The 17,742-nt window shown below is 37.9% G+C and overlaps 1 protein-coding gene across 3 annotated transcripts; it reads left to right on the top strand.

Annotated features, from left to right (window-relative positions):
* Positions 1 to 3,038: 3,038 nt before the first annotated feature.
* LOC133520961 (uncharacterized) lies at positions 3,039 to 9,454 on the top strand. Of its 3 annotated transcripts, none has more exons than XM_061855678.1 (2): positions 3,039 to 3,537; positions 4,072 to 9,454. In XM_061855678.1, exon 2 carries the CDS (start codon positions 4,197 to 4,199, stop codon positions 9,231 to 9,233), a length of 5,037 nt encoding a protein of 1,678 aa, XP_061711662.1. In that variant the 5' UTR covers positions 3,039 to 3,537; positions 4,072 to 4,196; the 3' UTR covers positions 9,234 to 9,454. The 3 variants fall into 3 exon arrangements, with proteins under 3 accessions (XP_061711662.1, XP_061711661.1, XP_061711663.1); XM_061855677.1 differs by having other exon boundaries at positions 3,039 to 3,975; XM_061855679.1 differs by having other exon boundaries at positions 3,039 to 5,033; positions 9,015 to 9,454.
* The last annotated feature ends 8,288 nt before the right edge of the window (positions 9,455 to 17,742 follow it).

Genomic DNA, 17,742 nt, shown 5'->3' with positions numbered 1-17,742 from the left:
CTTAACAATAAAATAGAACTTGGTAGTAAAAAGTGTCACAATGTCAATATCATTTAGAAAACAAAAATTTTAAATCGGTAATTTATTATATTTAACCATTCAAAAGTGCTCAAATTTTCGTTTACAATTATAAATTTGCTTAGTTTCCAAAGCCTGATGATGGGATGTGGGGTGGGAATTGGAGCTCCTTGAAAGGACAAGTTTTCGTAACTGTTCTTTGATTGAATTCTTTGTAGAGTCTGTTCGGAAAGAGAAGAGTCGTGGAATGTATTGGGCCCCATACATTCCACGACTCTTCTCTTTCCTCACAAACTCTAACGTTGACATCCATTCTAGCATAGAGAAATAAGAATTACATAAATTGCACACTCCATACATCAGTTTTGGTACCAAAACGCTTATTATTTTCGTAGTCGACATCTAGCATCGAGTAGCGGAACTCTCAGGACTGCTACTCGACAATAGATATCGCGGCAAACAAAAAGTCTAATGCTCAACGATTTTCCGCTAATATTATAACCAGAGTAACCGGAACTCTATTTTCAACTCCTACGCTTACTATTATTTATTACTTTTAACCAATTATGATATTAAATGAGCTCTAGTATTATCTTGCTCTAATTTATTTGTCCGAAAAAGTAGTAGACTGTATGACTTAAAAAAATTGTAGGTACTTTTTTTAATTTATGGAAAAGTATATTGGTCAAATTATAAGGAACAATACACGACACGACGATCTCATGCGAAAAATAATAGAATGTAGGATTGAAAACCATCGCGGAAAGGGAAAGTTACATAGATCAAATAAAGAATTGGCTGGACGTAGAGTAGCATGTACCAGGAGATGAAGGAAATTGCATAAGATTAGATGAAATTGTAAAGACAAAAGATTCTCTCTTAAATTTGAATAGAAAAGAATCTATATTTTATCATATATATACATATATCGGAGAAAACTAAAGATTATCAATATTATCATATATTCTTCATTCACACATATTGATGAGCCCAACTGTAGTCGGTTAATCTCCTATCACAATATTATGACACGACATGAACCTTCTCTTTTGCATAAATTACAAATGCCTTCCATGGCATCTCCATCCTTTCATTTTTCCTTCTATTACAGTATTTATGTAATCGTCATATCGTGCCACCAACATGAAAGAAGAAGAAATCCTCTTCTGTTCCCAGTCATCGTCATAATAAATATATTTACAGTACATATGGGGCTACTTTATAGCACTAGTGCGAGAAGTAGCATATTATGTTACTGTGTCGAACATTTAAAGGGCCATATGTACTGTAAAACGTTGTACGATACATGTGCGAATAGGTAATTCGCAACTCGTGTCGATTTAAAACACTCCCTTCGGTCGTGTTTTAATTTATCGCCACTCGTTTCGAATTTCCTATTTTTCGCACTTGTATCGTAATGTACTATTTTATCTTAATTAATTTAAACTTTTTCATTCGTTTTGTTCTGTTCAACTTCATACCTCGTATCCGTTGCCTTTTCTTCATCTGAAACGCACAGCGCGTGCTGTATTTAGGCGTTTTTTTATTATACCGGATCCGGTCCGGATCCGGTGATTTTTACCGGATCCGGTAGCTCCTGAAAAGTGCCGGATCCGGCCGGATTACCGGATCCGCCGGACCGGATTGCAATCCCTAACTCTGACATTGGGGACCTTTTACATCTCCAGATTTAATGTATTTTTAAACATAGAGATTATACATCTCTATTGTATTGTAGTATTTATTTATTTTAAGATTATTATAATGTAATGTTTTCCCAGGTATTGGCTGTTGTATTTATAAATTTTGTTATGTATTTTTCATGTCACTATATGATGTTACTATAAATGTTGTATTGACTTGTAAAAGAGCCCTTGAGGCCTACTTGCAGATTATTTTTTTATTTTTTTGAACCCTCAGTAATTTAAAGTGAAGCCGAAAGCCGAGCTGCATGAGTGAAACTCTTCCAAGCGTTCTACCAAGTCAACTGTCTTGATGACGGGTCGAGGCTAGCGAAGGCCGAAGGCCGAACTCCGCGTAGGGCCGAAGGCCCGAAGCGTCACCTGAGAGGGGGAATTTTGAGCTTAAACACGATCCAATAGTAAAAGTGTCTTAGACAAGCAAAACGGCGGGCGAACAACAACACCAAAAACTAAAACATCAACACCGCGGGGCCCATTAAAATAAACTGGGTTTTAAGAGTGACCCAAGACAAACCGGGCCTGTGTATGTACTTAAACTACGGCTGAATGAGAGGTATGGGCACTGTGAATGTCATCCCGCTTTGTGTGGTAGGGCACAGTACAGCGGATGTCATTCCAGATCTAGAGCAGAGTCCAACTGGGGAAGTACCTCCACCTTACAGAAAACCGCATCCAGATAACTTTAGACCCTACTCATAGTGTTGTGTTCCTGCCGGTGCGTAAGGTTGCCAGAGCTAAACGAGGGTGCGGGGTGTTATGGTCGGGAACACACATGTAACTCCTCTGGAGTAGCAGGCGTCCATATGATACGAAGACTGCTTACCACCAGGCGGGCCGTATGCTTGTTTGCCACCGACGTAGTATTAAAAAGAGAACGTAACCATGAAAAAGTTGAGTCACCCATTTAAGTTTTTAACGTTATGTTAAAAAAACTTAAAAACTAATTCAATAAGTTATCAGAAGAAACCTTTAAACTCTCGCCACTAATCATCTAACACGCAAAAAACTGCCATAACGATATGTATTTCCTCATATATAGCAATTTAAACATTAAATAATTAGCCGTGGCCGTAATCGCGATAATCCATTTGACCGCGGTCCACTTTCGGACGGACGGACGGACGGACAGGCGGAGAAAGGCGAGATCACACTATGACGATAATTGGCGGTGTGTGTGTCCACTACACGAATATCGTTGTTTATACTTTCCGGACAGTAATGAACGAATGGATGAATGTAATTTGAGTGCACGATGTTCTAATGTGTAATTTGAGTGCACGATGTTCTAATAATGTATAATTTGAGTGCACGATGTTTGTTGGAACGAAACGCAAGGCTTCAGCGGGGACTGCGGGAGACGGGGGCGACCTCTGTCTATGATATTCACTTTTAGTTAACGCTGTGACACTGCAATTTTGAACTTGAAACAAGCAACTGATTTTTCCTATTTTTATATGTACTCGTGTGGCAGAATACAGTACATTTCTATTTTTTAAACACTTTTTTTATTCTGCCTGGTCCTTCTACAATCCTCAACATGGTCTTCGATGCCAGATAATTATTTGAATCAACGAGCTACGAGATATTAAGGACAAAGGACCTCCACAACGGCTGAGACAAAGGAGAAACGCATCGTGTGAAATATTTCCTGCGCATCCAACATACCGGATTTCCAGTGAGGAGTGCAGCTTGAAACATCCCGAGGCGGCTATATCTTCACCCATCAGCTACAAAGTGGTCAACTGTTCTACCGTTATCCCGGAAAACTATATTCCGACGTCGTCTATAAGGAGTGAACAGGTTAAGAGAGCTAAAAGTGAGTCCGTTCCTTAATATCTTTCTATCATTTACATAAGAGTCATTAATAGCTATTTTTCAATAATATTCCTCTATTTGACACAACTTAAATATAAACTTAGCCTAAAAAAACCCTATATTACGTCTTAAAACAATAACCAAAACCTATTTAATAATCTACAATACAAATAAATCAGACTTTAAAACACAAATTCTTCAATTACATAATTGCATAATAAGTGCATCGGCCGAGCGCGGACAAACGTTTTTTTTGCCATATCTATCGGGACGCGCGGCCGCCATACGTAGGTACTTATCGCCATAACTTGCCCGGATTGCTTATAGTAAACAACATCGGAGTAATTAACATTAAATTCATAAGAAAGTGGTTTAGTTTACGTTCTTGGTTCATTGTGCTGGTGTTTTGGTGGAACAGAGCGTTGATAGTGCTAAGAAGGTAAATACTAAGTGCAATCTAAGATGAATGAAGCATTAATTAAAGAGTTAGTTAAAAAGAGGGGTCATATTAAGTCGCGTTTAACTAAATTTTCAGGTTATATACGCGAGTTAGCCGAAAAAGTATTGTGTGCGGCTCAGGTGACGGAACTTCAACTTCGGATTGCTAAATTGGAATGTGTTTACAACACGTATGATGAGATTCAAACCAAGTTGGAGTGTATGGCGGAGGATGACGAGGCCCAATTGAACGAGAGGTCGGATTTCGAGGATTTGTACTACTCGTCAGTCGCGGCGGCTAGGGAATTGGTAACCATGCATACTAAGGTCGCGCCTAGCGATGGGGGTTCCGAGTACAATACACGGCGTCATCCACATATAAAATGTAAGTTACCCACCATTTCTTTACCGAAATTTGGAGGCTCGTATGATACATGGCTTGAGTTTCGCGACACATTTGATAGTTTGATTAATAATGACGACTCAATCGATGATGTAAACAAGTTTCATTATTTGCGGGCTTCACTAGAAGGCAGTGCCGCGGTAATTGTACAATCCTTGGCATTATCTAGTAGTAACTATAAAATAGCTTGGCAATTATTATGCGATAGGTATAACAATAAGCGGTTATTGGTGAATAATCATATTAAGGCCATATTCAATGTAAGCCCAATTACCAAGGAGTCACCGACAGCTATTCGGGATCTTATAGACACGATATGTAAAAATATACGTGCGTTAGCGACCCTTGATGAACCAACCACCCATTGGGATACATTATTAGTGTATATAATTTGTCAAAAACTTGACAATGTTACAAGACGAGAGTGGGAGGAGTTTGTGCCTAGTTGCGAAACAATTACTTTCGATGCTATCATACATTTCCTCAGCGATCGTGCGGATCTATTGGAAACCATGGCAATGGATGGCCCCGGACGTCGCGCGTCCTGGCCGCTCGCCGCCGGCGCCGGCGCTGACTCCGCGGCGCACGCGCGCTCCGCCGTGCGACGGGTAAAGGAAAAATGTTTCGTAGGACTAGATGAACGTGAAACCAATGTTGTGAGTAGCCCACTATTTTCATATGAATGTCCATTATGTAAGCGAGGTCATTGGTTATTTGAGTGCCCCGACTTTCTCGCGTTATCTAATAACGAACGCGCAGATAAGATTCAAGGGATGAAAGTATGTTTGAATTGCTTAAAACCCGGGCACATAGCGAAGTATTGTAGGCGTGGTCCGTGCAAGTCGTGTTCATTCCGTCATAACTCGCTTTTACACGTGGATAGGATGCCGTCGAAGGCTCCAGTAGCAATGCCTGTTATAGAAGTGACTCCTAGCAGCCCGAGCAAGCACGATGAGCCCGCACCTGGCCCCAGCTGTAGTGCTAACAGCGGCCTCTTATTGCCGGCCCATCCTGCTTTACAAGGTCAAGTCATACTGTCTACTGCCCTAGTAGAAGTATACGATCGTGACGGTAAACCGCATATGGCGCGCGCATTTTTGGACAATGGGGCTTCACCTAATTTTATTAGAGCTGATTTTTGTAAAAAGCTAAACTTACCTATTAGGGAGGTGAATGCGTCTTTGACCGGTATTAAAAATATGAAGTCGACTGTACATAAATTATGCGACGCAAAGTTCTCATCTTTGTTTGACAAAAGTTTTAGTATGAAAAGGTCATTTTACGTACTTCCACAAGTTACATGCGACTTACCTATGCAAGAGGTAAATGTATCAATGCTAGACATACCTGAACATTTAGTTTTGGCTGATCCTAAGTTCCATTCGCCGGCAGCTATCGATTTTCTTCTTGGCGCCGAGGTCTTTTGGGAATTATTAGGTAATGATAGAATTAAATTGGGACGAAACAAGCCCACAGTTTATGAAACCAAGCTAGGTTGGGTAGTGTCTGGTCGCAATGCGCATAATCCTAACTCTAAAAACATTTGTTGTAATTTTGTTCAAATGAGTAATCAAGATGACGAATTGACGCGTTTTTGGAAGTTAGACGAAGCGACAATAAAACCCGCGACTGCTTATTATACCAACGATGAACGGGCTTGCGAGGAACACTTTATAAAAAATACCTCTCGGTTACCAGACGGTAGGTTCATGGTTAGGTATCCTTTAAAGCAGCCTGCATCTTCTTTGGGCGATTCTTATGAGCGGGCAAAACAATGTTTTCTATCGTTAGAGCGCAGACTAGAGCGACAGGCACAATTGAAGTCTATGTATAAAGACTTTATGAAAGAATACGAGACTTTGGGAGACATGTCCAAGGTTACTTCCAATGAGATAGTAGGAAACTTTTTGCCCTTTCACGGCGTGTTGCGGCTATCTAGTCTCACGACAAAATTGCGGGTTGTGTTCAACGCTAGCGCACGCACGTCAACCGGAGTGACGCTGAACGACATTCAGTATGTAGGACCTACTATTCAGGACGATCTCATAGCTATCTTGTTACGGTTTAGACAATACCGCTTTGTGTACACGGCTGACGTGGAAAAAATGTATAGGAGGATAGTCGTGCACCCTGACGATAGGCATTTGCAACAAATCATTTGGCGCAAGGATCCATCTGAACCTCTGTGCACATACCAATTAAATACGGTAACTTATGGTACGGCCAGCGCTCCTTTCTTAGCTGTTAGATGTCTTAAACAGCTATCACTGGACTGCTCGGACCCTCGACTCACTGAAATCATTGCCCATGACTTTTACATGGATGACTTTTTGTCCGGGTCTGATACTGAGCAAGAGGCTGCAAGCATTATAGCTCGGGTCAGTGCAGTACTTAAAAGTGCCGGTATGCATTTACGCAAGTGGCGCTCAAATGAGTCGAGTCTCATAAATGAACATAACGACGAATCTAGGAACCTTAATCTTGGCAACTTGGAAGAAAGTAAGACGCTAGGGCTAGGTTGGAAAAGTGGAGCCGATGTCTTGTACTTTACTATCGACTTAGGACCTAACCCTGAAAAACTAACCAAGCGGTTTATCCTCTCCACAGTAGCAAAAATATTTGACCCTCTAGGTCTTCTGTCACCAGTTGTCATACAGGGTAAAATTCTGCTTCAGCTTTTGTGGCTTTCAAGAGTTTCTTGGGATGATGAAGTTCCTCAAGACATTTCTGAAAAGTGGAATAATATAACAATGTCTTTACCTGAGTTAAATCACTTAAGCATTCCTCGCAGTGTCGTAGGAATCCACGCGTCGCGAGTGGAATTCCATATTTTTACGGATGCGTCTCAATCTGCGTACGGAGCTTGCTTGTACGTACGTACGATCACTAGCACAGGAGTAGTTACGCGGTTACTCATGGCAAAAAGTAGAGTAGCTCCAATTCGGCCGGTAACTATTCCCCGTATGGAATTATGTGGAGCTTTGATTGGAGCGCAGCTTTACCAAAAAGCTCTAACATCACTTCGCATGAAAGCAGACAGTTGTACATTTTGGACCGATTCTATGATCGTTTTAGGTTGGCTTAGAATGCTACCAAACCAACTCAAAGTATTCGTACGAAATCGCGTAGCTGATATACTCGAAATCACTGGCGGTTGGCCTTGGCGACACGTACCTACTAAGGACAACCCAGCTGATCTGGTCTCACGCGGACTTGATGCGGGTTCAATTGCTGCTGCTGATATTTGGTGGAATGGACCAAAGTTTCTCCGTAATGACGAAGAGGACTGGCCCAAAAATCATCACGCGAGCAAGGATAGTGACGACATTAAAGCCGAGGTAATCACTGCTAATGTAGCAAGCGAAGCTACACTATCCCCTCTATCAGATTTGAACCTTACGAAGATTTCCAATTTTACTAAACTCAAACGAGTCACTGCTTACGTTTTACGGTTTATTAATAACGCAAGACCGGGTAGTGTTAGATATTCAGGATTCCTTAGCACAAATGAACTTCATGCGGCTATGAATACTTTAGTAAAATTAGCGCAGATAGAATCATTTCACTCATATGAGGATGTAAAAAATAAAGCCTTACTCAAAGCCAAAGACCCGCTTACAAAACTGAATCCTTTTGTGGATTCTGAAGGACTTATGCGTGTAGGCGGAAGACTTAGAAACGGGCCTTTTAACTTTGATAAAAAGCACCCAGCTATCTTGCCGAAAGGGCATTTTATAACGGTGACATATTTTAATTCCGTTCACATCATTTTGTTACACGCGGGACCTCAAGCCATGCTAGCGTATGTAAAGACTACCTATTGGCCAATCGGTGGTCGTACCCAAGCTAGGTCAACGTATCACAAATGCGTCCTGTGCACTCGTATGCGCGGTGCAACTATAGCGCCACTTATGGGCAACTTACCCTCACCGCGAGTAACGCCAGGCTTTCCTTTCGAGGTTGTTGGGGTAGATTATGCCGGTCCTATACTGGCTGCGTCTCGAAAGGGTCGTGGTAGTCAAACCATAAAAGTATACATCGTGATCTTTGTGTGTTTTAAAACGAAATGTGTACACCTTGAGCTATGTAGTGACTTGTCTGCAGAAGGTTACATGGCGTCATTGAAGCGATTCGTTAGTCGCCGCGGCTTACCTTCTGACATATACTCCGACAATGGAACACAGTTCGTCGGGGCATATAATGATTTAAAGAGATTCCTTACCAGTCATGCGAAGACGTTATCTGAGTCTGCAGCCAATGACGGCATTCGATTTCACTTTATTCCACCATATTCACCACACTTTGGCGGTTTGTGGGAAGCCGGGGTGAAATCCACTAAACACCATTTAGTTAGAGTCTTAGGTAACTGTCACTTAACTTTTGAAGAGATTTATTGTGCGTTGTGTCAAATAGAGGCCATTTTAAATTCAAGGCCTCTTACTCCTTTAACTAGCGATCCTTCTGATCTGCTACCACTTACTCCAGGCCATTTTTTGATCGGACGACCACTCACAGCTCTTCCGACTCCCTGTCTAACAGAGATTCCTCCTTTGAGACTAACACGGTACCAGAGGATAGAACAATTGAGGCAACACTACTGGGTTCGCTGGTATAAAGAATATGTCTCTGAACTTCAGGAGCGAACCAAATGGAGGCAAGCTAAGGGTCAACTTGCAGCCGGTACCATGGTCGTCATCAAAGAAGACAATCTGCCTCCAATGAAATGGAAGCTCGGCAGAATCGTTAGCGTCATCGCTGGATCTGATGGCATCAATCGCGTAGCCGACATCCGGACGTCGTCTGGGATCATCCGTCGTGCGTTCAGCAAAATATGTCCACTACCAGTCGAAAAGTAAGTCTACAGTTGAAAGACCAACCTTTCAACGTGGGCGGGCATGTTGGAACGAAACGCAAGGCTTCAGCGGGGACTGCGGGAGACGGGGGCGACCTCTGTCTATGATATTCACTTTTAGTTAACGCTGTGACACTGCAATTTTGAACTTGAAACAAGCAACTGATTTTTCCTATTTTTATATGTACTCGTGTGGCAGAATACAGTACATTTCTATTTTTTAAACACTTTTTTTATTCTGCCTGGTCCTTCTACAATCCTCAACAATGTTCTAATGTGTAGTTTGAGTGCACGATGTTCTACTCGTAATGTGTAATTTGAGTGCACGATGATCTAATGTGTAGTTTGAGTGCACGATGATCTAATGTGTAGTTTGAGTGAACGATGTTCTAATGTGTAATTTGAGTGCACGACGATCTAAATACCTCGAATACATGAATCAAGTATTTTAACTGGATCAGGCATGAGCGGAGATATGACCGAACGGGATAGTCTTATGTATCTTTCAGTAGAAGTAGCAGATAAAGCGCTAGAATGCCATTTGGCATTAAATCCGCCATTTGTACATTGTTGTATATATTTTGTGCAATAAAGTTTAAATAAATAAATAAATATGTTGTTTGTCCTTGTTATAGTCACACTTGTCCTTCCTGCCCACTTTTAAAAAGTTCTAAATGACGTAGACGTTTGTTGCTGACCGTTTTTTATGGTGGGCAACAAATAATCCGACCAAATTAAGTACCTAAGTAGGTTGTTTTTGTTATCAGTAATATTAAAAAGTTTTAAATGTATAGCACCGTCTATACTCGAATAACTTTTTAAAGAACTTGCATCTGTACGAAAATAAATATGTTTTTTTTATTGTTGACTATGTCACATATGTAAAACGAACATATGCGCTTAATTGTTTATTTATTTTACATTCCAGTCCTGGTATAAATACTGTTAATATCAAAAGTTTATTTATTTATTACCTCCGTCATAAAATCATGAAATTACAGTAGAAATGAACGTTATTATAAGTTACAACACGTACCTATGCATTTTATGAACTTTACGTGTTTACTTCTTTAGCATAACTTTGTCTTAATGAATAATTTATATTCTCACATAAAATATAGTATTCACAGGCATAAAACAATGAGAAATCGTTAATATACAATAATAAATATTACAATAATAAACAGTGAAAGTGTGCTTAGCAAACACTTCCTCTACAGAATCTACTTTTATGATAATTATTATGATACCTACATAAAAGGTGAAAATAAGTGTTTCATATGTACAGTCAACCAATTTGAATCCTAGGCCACTATAGAACCTTGTCGCTTTAACTACTGTATACATGACATGCATCACTCAATAAACACTGTCGTAGAAGTCATTATGACATGGTTCTAGAGTGGCCTAGGATTCAAATTGGTTGACCGTACAGTTAAGTGTAAAGATATGGGTCTACACATCTTACTCAAAAATATGTCCCATAGCATCTTATTCCAGTGTAATCAGAGTACCATATTTATGAGACGATTCTTTCGATTTCTTCTGACGACCGGTCTGGCCTAGTGGGTAGTGACCCTGCCTACGACGCCGATGGTCCCGGGTTCAAATCCTGGTAAGGGCATTTATTCGTGTGATGAGCATGGATATTTGTTCCTGAGTCATGGGTGTTTTCTATGTATTTAAGTATTTATAAATATTTATATATTATATATATCGTTGTCTAAGTACCCTCAACACAAGCTTATTGAGCTTACTGTGGGACTTAGTCAATTTGTGTAATAATGTCCATTAATATTTATTTTATTTATTTATTTATATTTTTGCACTTGACTACAATAATAATATATTATTTATTTGATAATATTCAGACATATAAAATGTGTTTTACTAATAAAGATCTGTATTCCGTATTCTCTATAGGCAGTTCGGTGGCCGATTTTTTTTTTGTGAACTGGTTGAAATTGGAATTCGTCAATGGTCCCTGATAATTTCGATCATTGTCATAGACTTGAATTATGTTTTTTTCTTTATGAGTCGGCTAAAACATTTAGATTTCGGGTTTGTATTATGTATTTCATGAAATTATGGTTAAACGCTGGGCAAGTTGTACAAAAAAAACATATCTTATACATATTCTAAAACATTCAAGTTAAGCAACTATTAAGTCGACTTTAATTAAAATTCGAATTATAATTAAAATGGGAATATATTAATTTTATTATACATATATTTTAATTATTTTTAAGTATAAACACTACCTATGTAATTTGCCTTAACGAAGAAGTACCCTAATGAACAAACACACAACAAATCCATAATAGATAAATAGAGTTAGACCAAGCTAAATTGGCAGCGGTTTTAATAGCCCAGACTGTGCAAGTGTTATTTAAACGTCATCATTTCATAGAAGTTTGATGTTTAAAATAACACGTGCACAGTCTGAGCCATCAAAATCGCTGCAAACTTAGCCTGGTCTAACTCTAAATCAGAACGCTTACCGCGAACCACTTGGTTCGATTGTTCGTGTATTTTTTATATGAGGGTCAGCAAACGCGAGCCGCCTGATGGGAAACGGTCATCGTCGCCCATGGACATAAGTAACATCATAGGACCCACATAAGCGTTGCCGACCCTTGGGAACCCTAAATACCCGCTTCTTGAAGAATCCCATGTGATAATAATGTGCTATTTGTTATTCTTTTGATAGGCCCTAGAATCGTTTTAATATAGTTACATAAACAACGGACCGAGCATTACAAATATAACAATGGACACTCGCTCAAGACCCAAGACAGAATAGATTAAACGAAGCATCGACTCCTGCGCACCAGTTTCCTGTTACGCCACAATTCTTTATCCAAAACTAGTACTGGGCAATTTTTTTAAATACCACGTCTGTGGCAAACAAGCATACGATCCGCCCGATGGTAAGCAGTCACCATACCCTATGAACGCCTGCAGCTCCAAGGGTGTTACATGTGCGTTGTGGGCTCTAAACACCTGTATTCTCAAATTTAAACTGTCGTGAGACGTACTAACATTAAACTAATTTTACGGTTTACACTCACGTGTTTTAAGTCACTCGCACAACACGACACAGCAGTACGCGAAGCACGGCCGTCGGGAATGCTGCTCGCACTGTTAGTACCTGTATTTTCCTTTAAACGACACTGCAGCCCCTCGAGAAAGCCTCGGGAGCTCATTCCACAGCCAGAGCGTCCGCGGGAGGAAATTCCTCTTACTCGTAAACCGCACAGCGCGCGACAATTTAAGTTCTAGAAAGTGCGGTGATAGTAAACACATGAATTTGATAAAAAAAAAAAACATTTATTTCGGACGACACAATCCATATTTTGTTAGTTACAATTATACTTTTTTACTCTGTACTAGAATTCCTGAATGAAAATGGAACTATATGAAATATAATGTAATAACTAATAATATAATAAAATATTTAATATGTAATAAATCGTGATGGTAAATTTAATAGTATGTAATCGTCAATTGTTATGTAAATTTGATAATATTTAATGTTTAGTCGTAATTCAATAACATGTAATGTAATATTTAATTGTAATGTTTAATTAAATATTTTATGTAATGTAACCTTTAATAGTGATTCATAGCTACTTATTACTAGTACGTAAGTTACGTTTTGCAGTGCCCTTACAGGGTTCATAGCTGATCAGAATTCTTATGTATCATCTTAATATGTACCTATGAAGGCAATAAATGACTGAATACTGACTACTTAAATGTCCCAGTGTTTGACACTGCCCTAGTAGCTGACACTTGAATGAGTCTGTCAAGTACTAGGAAGCCTATTCTGATATTTTCTTTTATCATTTTGTTCACAGATCTCCAACCAGATGGGATAACATTAAAAAGACTACAGGCCTATTTTGGAAGACAGAAGCAGCGAATATTGCTGCTTGCAGGAAAATTGGAGACGTATGCCCAACAGTGGGTAACAGCAGTTGTTATGGATGTGATCTGTCAGCTGTCAACAATGACATTTCTTTAACCAGAAAGATTTGTCTGCCTCCCTTGGCCACTGCAGCGATATCGAAAATTAAATAAATAAATATTATAGGCCAACATTATAATAATCGACCTGTAGGTTCAAATTCAAACTTACATTTTGACATCAAAATGATTTCCTTGTGTTATCAATCGTTCATGCGTCTCGCTCGCACCAATACGTGTAGGTATAGACAAAATCGAGCAAATGCACGGGCGAACGATAGCAAAATGACATCATTTACATATATTATAATTATGACGTCAAAATTTAAATTTGAACTGGCCTCTTAAACCCGCAGTAAGTTCAATAAGGCTTGTGTTGTGGGTACTATATAAACACATATACCTATATAATACATATATTATGTAGATAATTACTTTTAAATGTATAGAAGGCGCCCATAACACAATATTCGTACTGCCGAGATGTTCTGTACCTCTAGTGTAAAATTATTCGAAAGCGAAACGTGACGTACGCGTTTGCGTTAAGTCTCATTTTGTATGGGATTTCGAGTTTCCAAAAAGTTTCGGTTGACGCGCTGTATCTAAATCCCATACAAAATGCGACTTAACGCAAACGCGTACGTCACGTTTCGCTATCGAATAAATTTACACTAGGGGCTCTGATCATATCAGAACGACAAAGTTCGAATGCCGAGTGCACCCGTTCTCTCTTATGTAAACGATTATGTTTGACGATCATCACATGAAGATATTAAGACCATTATGCGAGATATAAGACCATTATGCGGATGTGAACCAATATTTGTGAATACTATTATTACTGGCTAGACGGAATGAACTCATCTAGACTAAAATGGTTTTTAATTTGGTTAGGTTGGTATTGCAACATTGTGGTTGACACTGATTCAAAATTTCACAATTTTTACACATTATTGCATTATACCTTCCTCATGTATTTAAAAGTAAATTAATTTTTAACAAGCAGAAACGTCTGCGACAGCTCAAAACCTAAAAAAATACAAAAAAAGAAAAAGTAGACTAAAAAAGTGGCCAAATGCGAGTCACATTCGCCCTTGAAGAGTTCCGTATCATTTATGACGTATTAAAAAAACTACTTACTAGATCTCGTTTAAACTAATTTTCGGTGGAAGTTTGCATGGTAATGTATATCATATATTTTCTTTTAGTTTTATCATTCTGTTATTTTAGAAGTTACAGGGGGGAGGGGACATACATTTTATCACTTATCACTTTGGAAGTGTCTCTCGCGCAAACTATTCAGTTTAGAAAAAAAATATATTAGAAACCTCAACATCATTTTTGAAGACCTATCCCTATAGATACCCCACACGTATGGGTTTGGTGAAAAAAAAATAGAGTCAAGTTCTAAGTATGACCTCCAAAATTTATTGTTTTTTTTTTTCTATTTTTGTGTGAAAATCTTAATGCGGTTCATAGAATACATCTACTTACCAAGTTTGAACAGTATAGTTCTTATAGTTTCCGAAAAAAGTGGCTGTGATATAATCGGACAGACAGACGGACATGACGAATCTATAAGGGTTCCGTTTTTTGCCATTTGGCTACGGAACCCTAAAAATGGCTCCTGCCGGCACAATTTTAAACTATATCAATGAATTATTAAATAATAAATAAATGTATAAAATGTAATATCTACAACTACATTCATATTCATTATGATAATACGATATATACACTTGAAAAGACTTAACACCTCCAAATCTTATTAGTATTAGTACTCTGACATTGGGGACCTTTTACATCTCCAGATTTCATTTATTTTTAACCATTGAGACTATACATCTCTATTGTATCGTAGTAATTATTTATTTTAAGATTATTATAATGTAATGTTTACCCAGGTATTGGCTGTTGTATTTATAAATGTTATTATATATTTTTCATATCACTATATGATGTTACTATAAACGTTGTATAGACTTGTAAAAGAGCCCTTGAGGCCTACTTGCAGAATACATTTTTGAATTTTTTGAATTTTGAATTACTACTTAAATAATAATGTGTTAATTTTAATGATTTTAAATGTAAATTTACAAACTAACTTGTAAAGTTGTATTTTTGTTTTTTCTTCGAGAGGGCTCCCTTCCACAAAAGATACAAAAAATTCGAAATCAGCTTTAATTATATACGAGCACCGTAATTATTACGAGAAAACCGGATTTTTGAAATTATTCATACATTTCAAAAATCAAAAATCAAATTGAATTATTATTTATAAAAGATTTAAAGTCCGACCAGTAATATATGATCAGGCGCCATATTGCGGAATTTCATTAGAACTAAATTTTTCATACCAAACTGAACTACCCTACTACTTGAGAGTAACAGCGCCCTCTAGACAATGATCATATATTTCTGTTCGGTCTTTACATACCTTAGAATACCTTAAATACCTACTACTAATACCTAAAAATGTATGCTTCTTGCTCGAGAAACTTGTCTATGCTTCACCTTATGTTTTACGACGATATTACCTTAGTAGGTACCCACTAAACCTAGATTCATAAACACTAGAACGTACTATAGGTCCTGTCATTCACTAAGACGCGATCCTTGACTCTTATTGTCATATTATTAAAGGTTAGATTTAACAAATATGCGCGTCATCGTGGATGACACGAATTATAACTATTAAACATTAAGAGGCTGTCAATACCTAAAGCGCGCACACTGTCTATTTGTATCGGAGTAAATGAGATAGCACTGTCGCATGTTACTGGGCCTGGGCAAGGGAATAATAAGAAAAATATTTAAATAAAAAAAAGTGGATTATTAGTGTAATATTTTACTCAACAGCGGTTTAGATATAAATGTATTAAAATTGTGATTTTAATTGCAGACCCATAAGTCAAAACAATAAAGACATAGAACCGTTTAATTGTGATTTTAAGACCAATCTCTGCAATTATTTTCTATCGAGCCGATTTCGTTTAATCATGTATCGAGTACAACCACGGTCTTTGAAATATAATTAATATGAATATATATTTTTCTTACTTGACTAAAACAGATAGTCTTTCTTAAAAAACTGTTTAAGTAACATCAATTTCAAGGACATTGGGTGTTGACAGCCTCTTAAACAGAAAGATCAATTTAGTCTCATTGCATAATCGCAAACAATTATTTCAAATGCAATCAAATACTGAATGATATCCTTAATGCATATTACAAAAGGCAGATTCAGGTCAATGGACATATTGTCTGAAACGGTTAATAATAACAGTAAAACTAACCTAAGAAGGTAAGCAAATGATCACTAAGTACCTATTCTTAGACGACGAGTTATATAAAGTTACGAAATCGTCTACTTCAATTGTTTTATAGATCTCGATTTAGTATCGAAGATCTAGTAGCGTAAGAAGTAAGATGTAATTATTTAAGTGGGAAGTATAGCTTTTCGAATCTAACGAAATAACGGTAATTTTTTTATGAAATTCGATTTCGGTAGAAAACGGTTTCCTCTAAGGGGGCGTCCATAAATTACGTGAGGTGTTTTTTTTCAATTTTCTGACCCTCCCTCCCCCCTTGGTGAGATGTCGTGAGATTTTATTCAACCCCCTCCCCCGTCCCCCAATCTCACGTGAGATTTTTCAGAATGTGGGTTTATTACGTAAACGCGTTGGATTGTTTATTGTAAAAAGAAAAAACAATTTGTTTCGTGCTTTTATTTACGACTAGTTAAGCATGTACATACAATTTGGATTAAATGGACCAAAATAGTATAATTTTTTTTTTGTTTCAATCAGAGAATAAATTGCGTGATATTTGTCGAGACCCCCCCTCTCCCCAACGTGAGATTAGATGAGATTTGACTCGACCCCCTCCCCCCTTTAATCATCTCACGTAATTTATGGACGCCCCCTAACTAAATCTTACAATGAAAGGTACCCAACTGCCCGGTTCCGATTTGATTTATATTTATATATGTTATAGAGTAGTCTAAAATAACGGACACGTATTTTTTTTTAGCTGCCCAAACTCAACCTATTGGGAGAAATTGTCCTCCGAAGTACTAAAAAGTTACTAAATCTTCTAACTCCTATAGAAAGTGATGCTCGAGCAACTTGCTCGTTAATGGCTTGTTTGAGTATATGTTTGAGAACAGGAAAAGTAGTAAGTTAAATATATTTTTATATAATCTTTGTACATATAGTGATAAGTTTAGTATAATTGACACTAACAAATTTGTTAGCAAATACCATATGCCTATGGTTTTTTGGACTAAAGGTAAGTTATACCTTTCAAATTATTATAAAAGACAAATAGCTTTGTCGCTATCATATTTGTTTGACATTTCTGCCAAAAATTTGGCAGTTTATCCTGCTTCTATTGAGCAGACCGGTATGAACTTGGTTTTGGTTCCAGTCATAACCAATAATTTAAATTAGCTCTTAAGACAAAAGAATCTGTCTCTGGCAATTTAGCTTTTAGTAAATCTGATGAAAAATACTGCAAACATGGAATGTACATCCACCTGGTGC

Source organism: Cydia pomonella, chromosome 9 (genome assembly GCF_033807575.1).
Source record: "Cydia pomonella isolate Wapato2018A chromosome 9, ilCydPomo1, whole genome shotgun sequence".
Taxonomy (NCBI): domain Eukaryota; kingdom Metazoa; phylum Arthropoda; class Insecta; order Lepidoptera; family Tortricidae; genus Cydia; species Cydia pomonella.
Note: the sequence above shows the minus strand (reverse complement) of the source record. Positions and strands in the feature narration are given on the sequence as shown.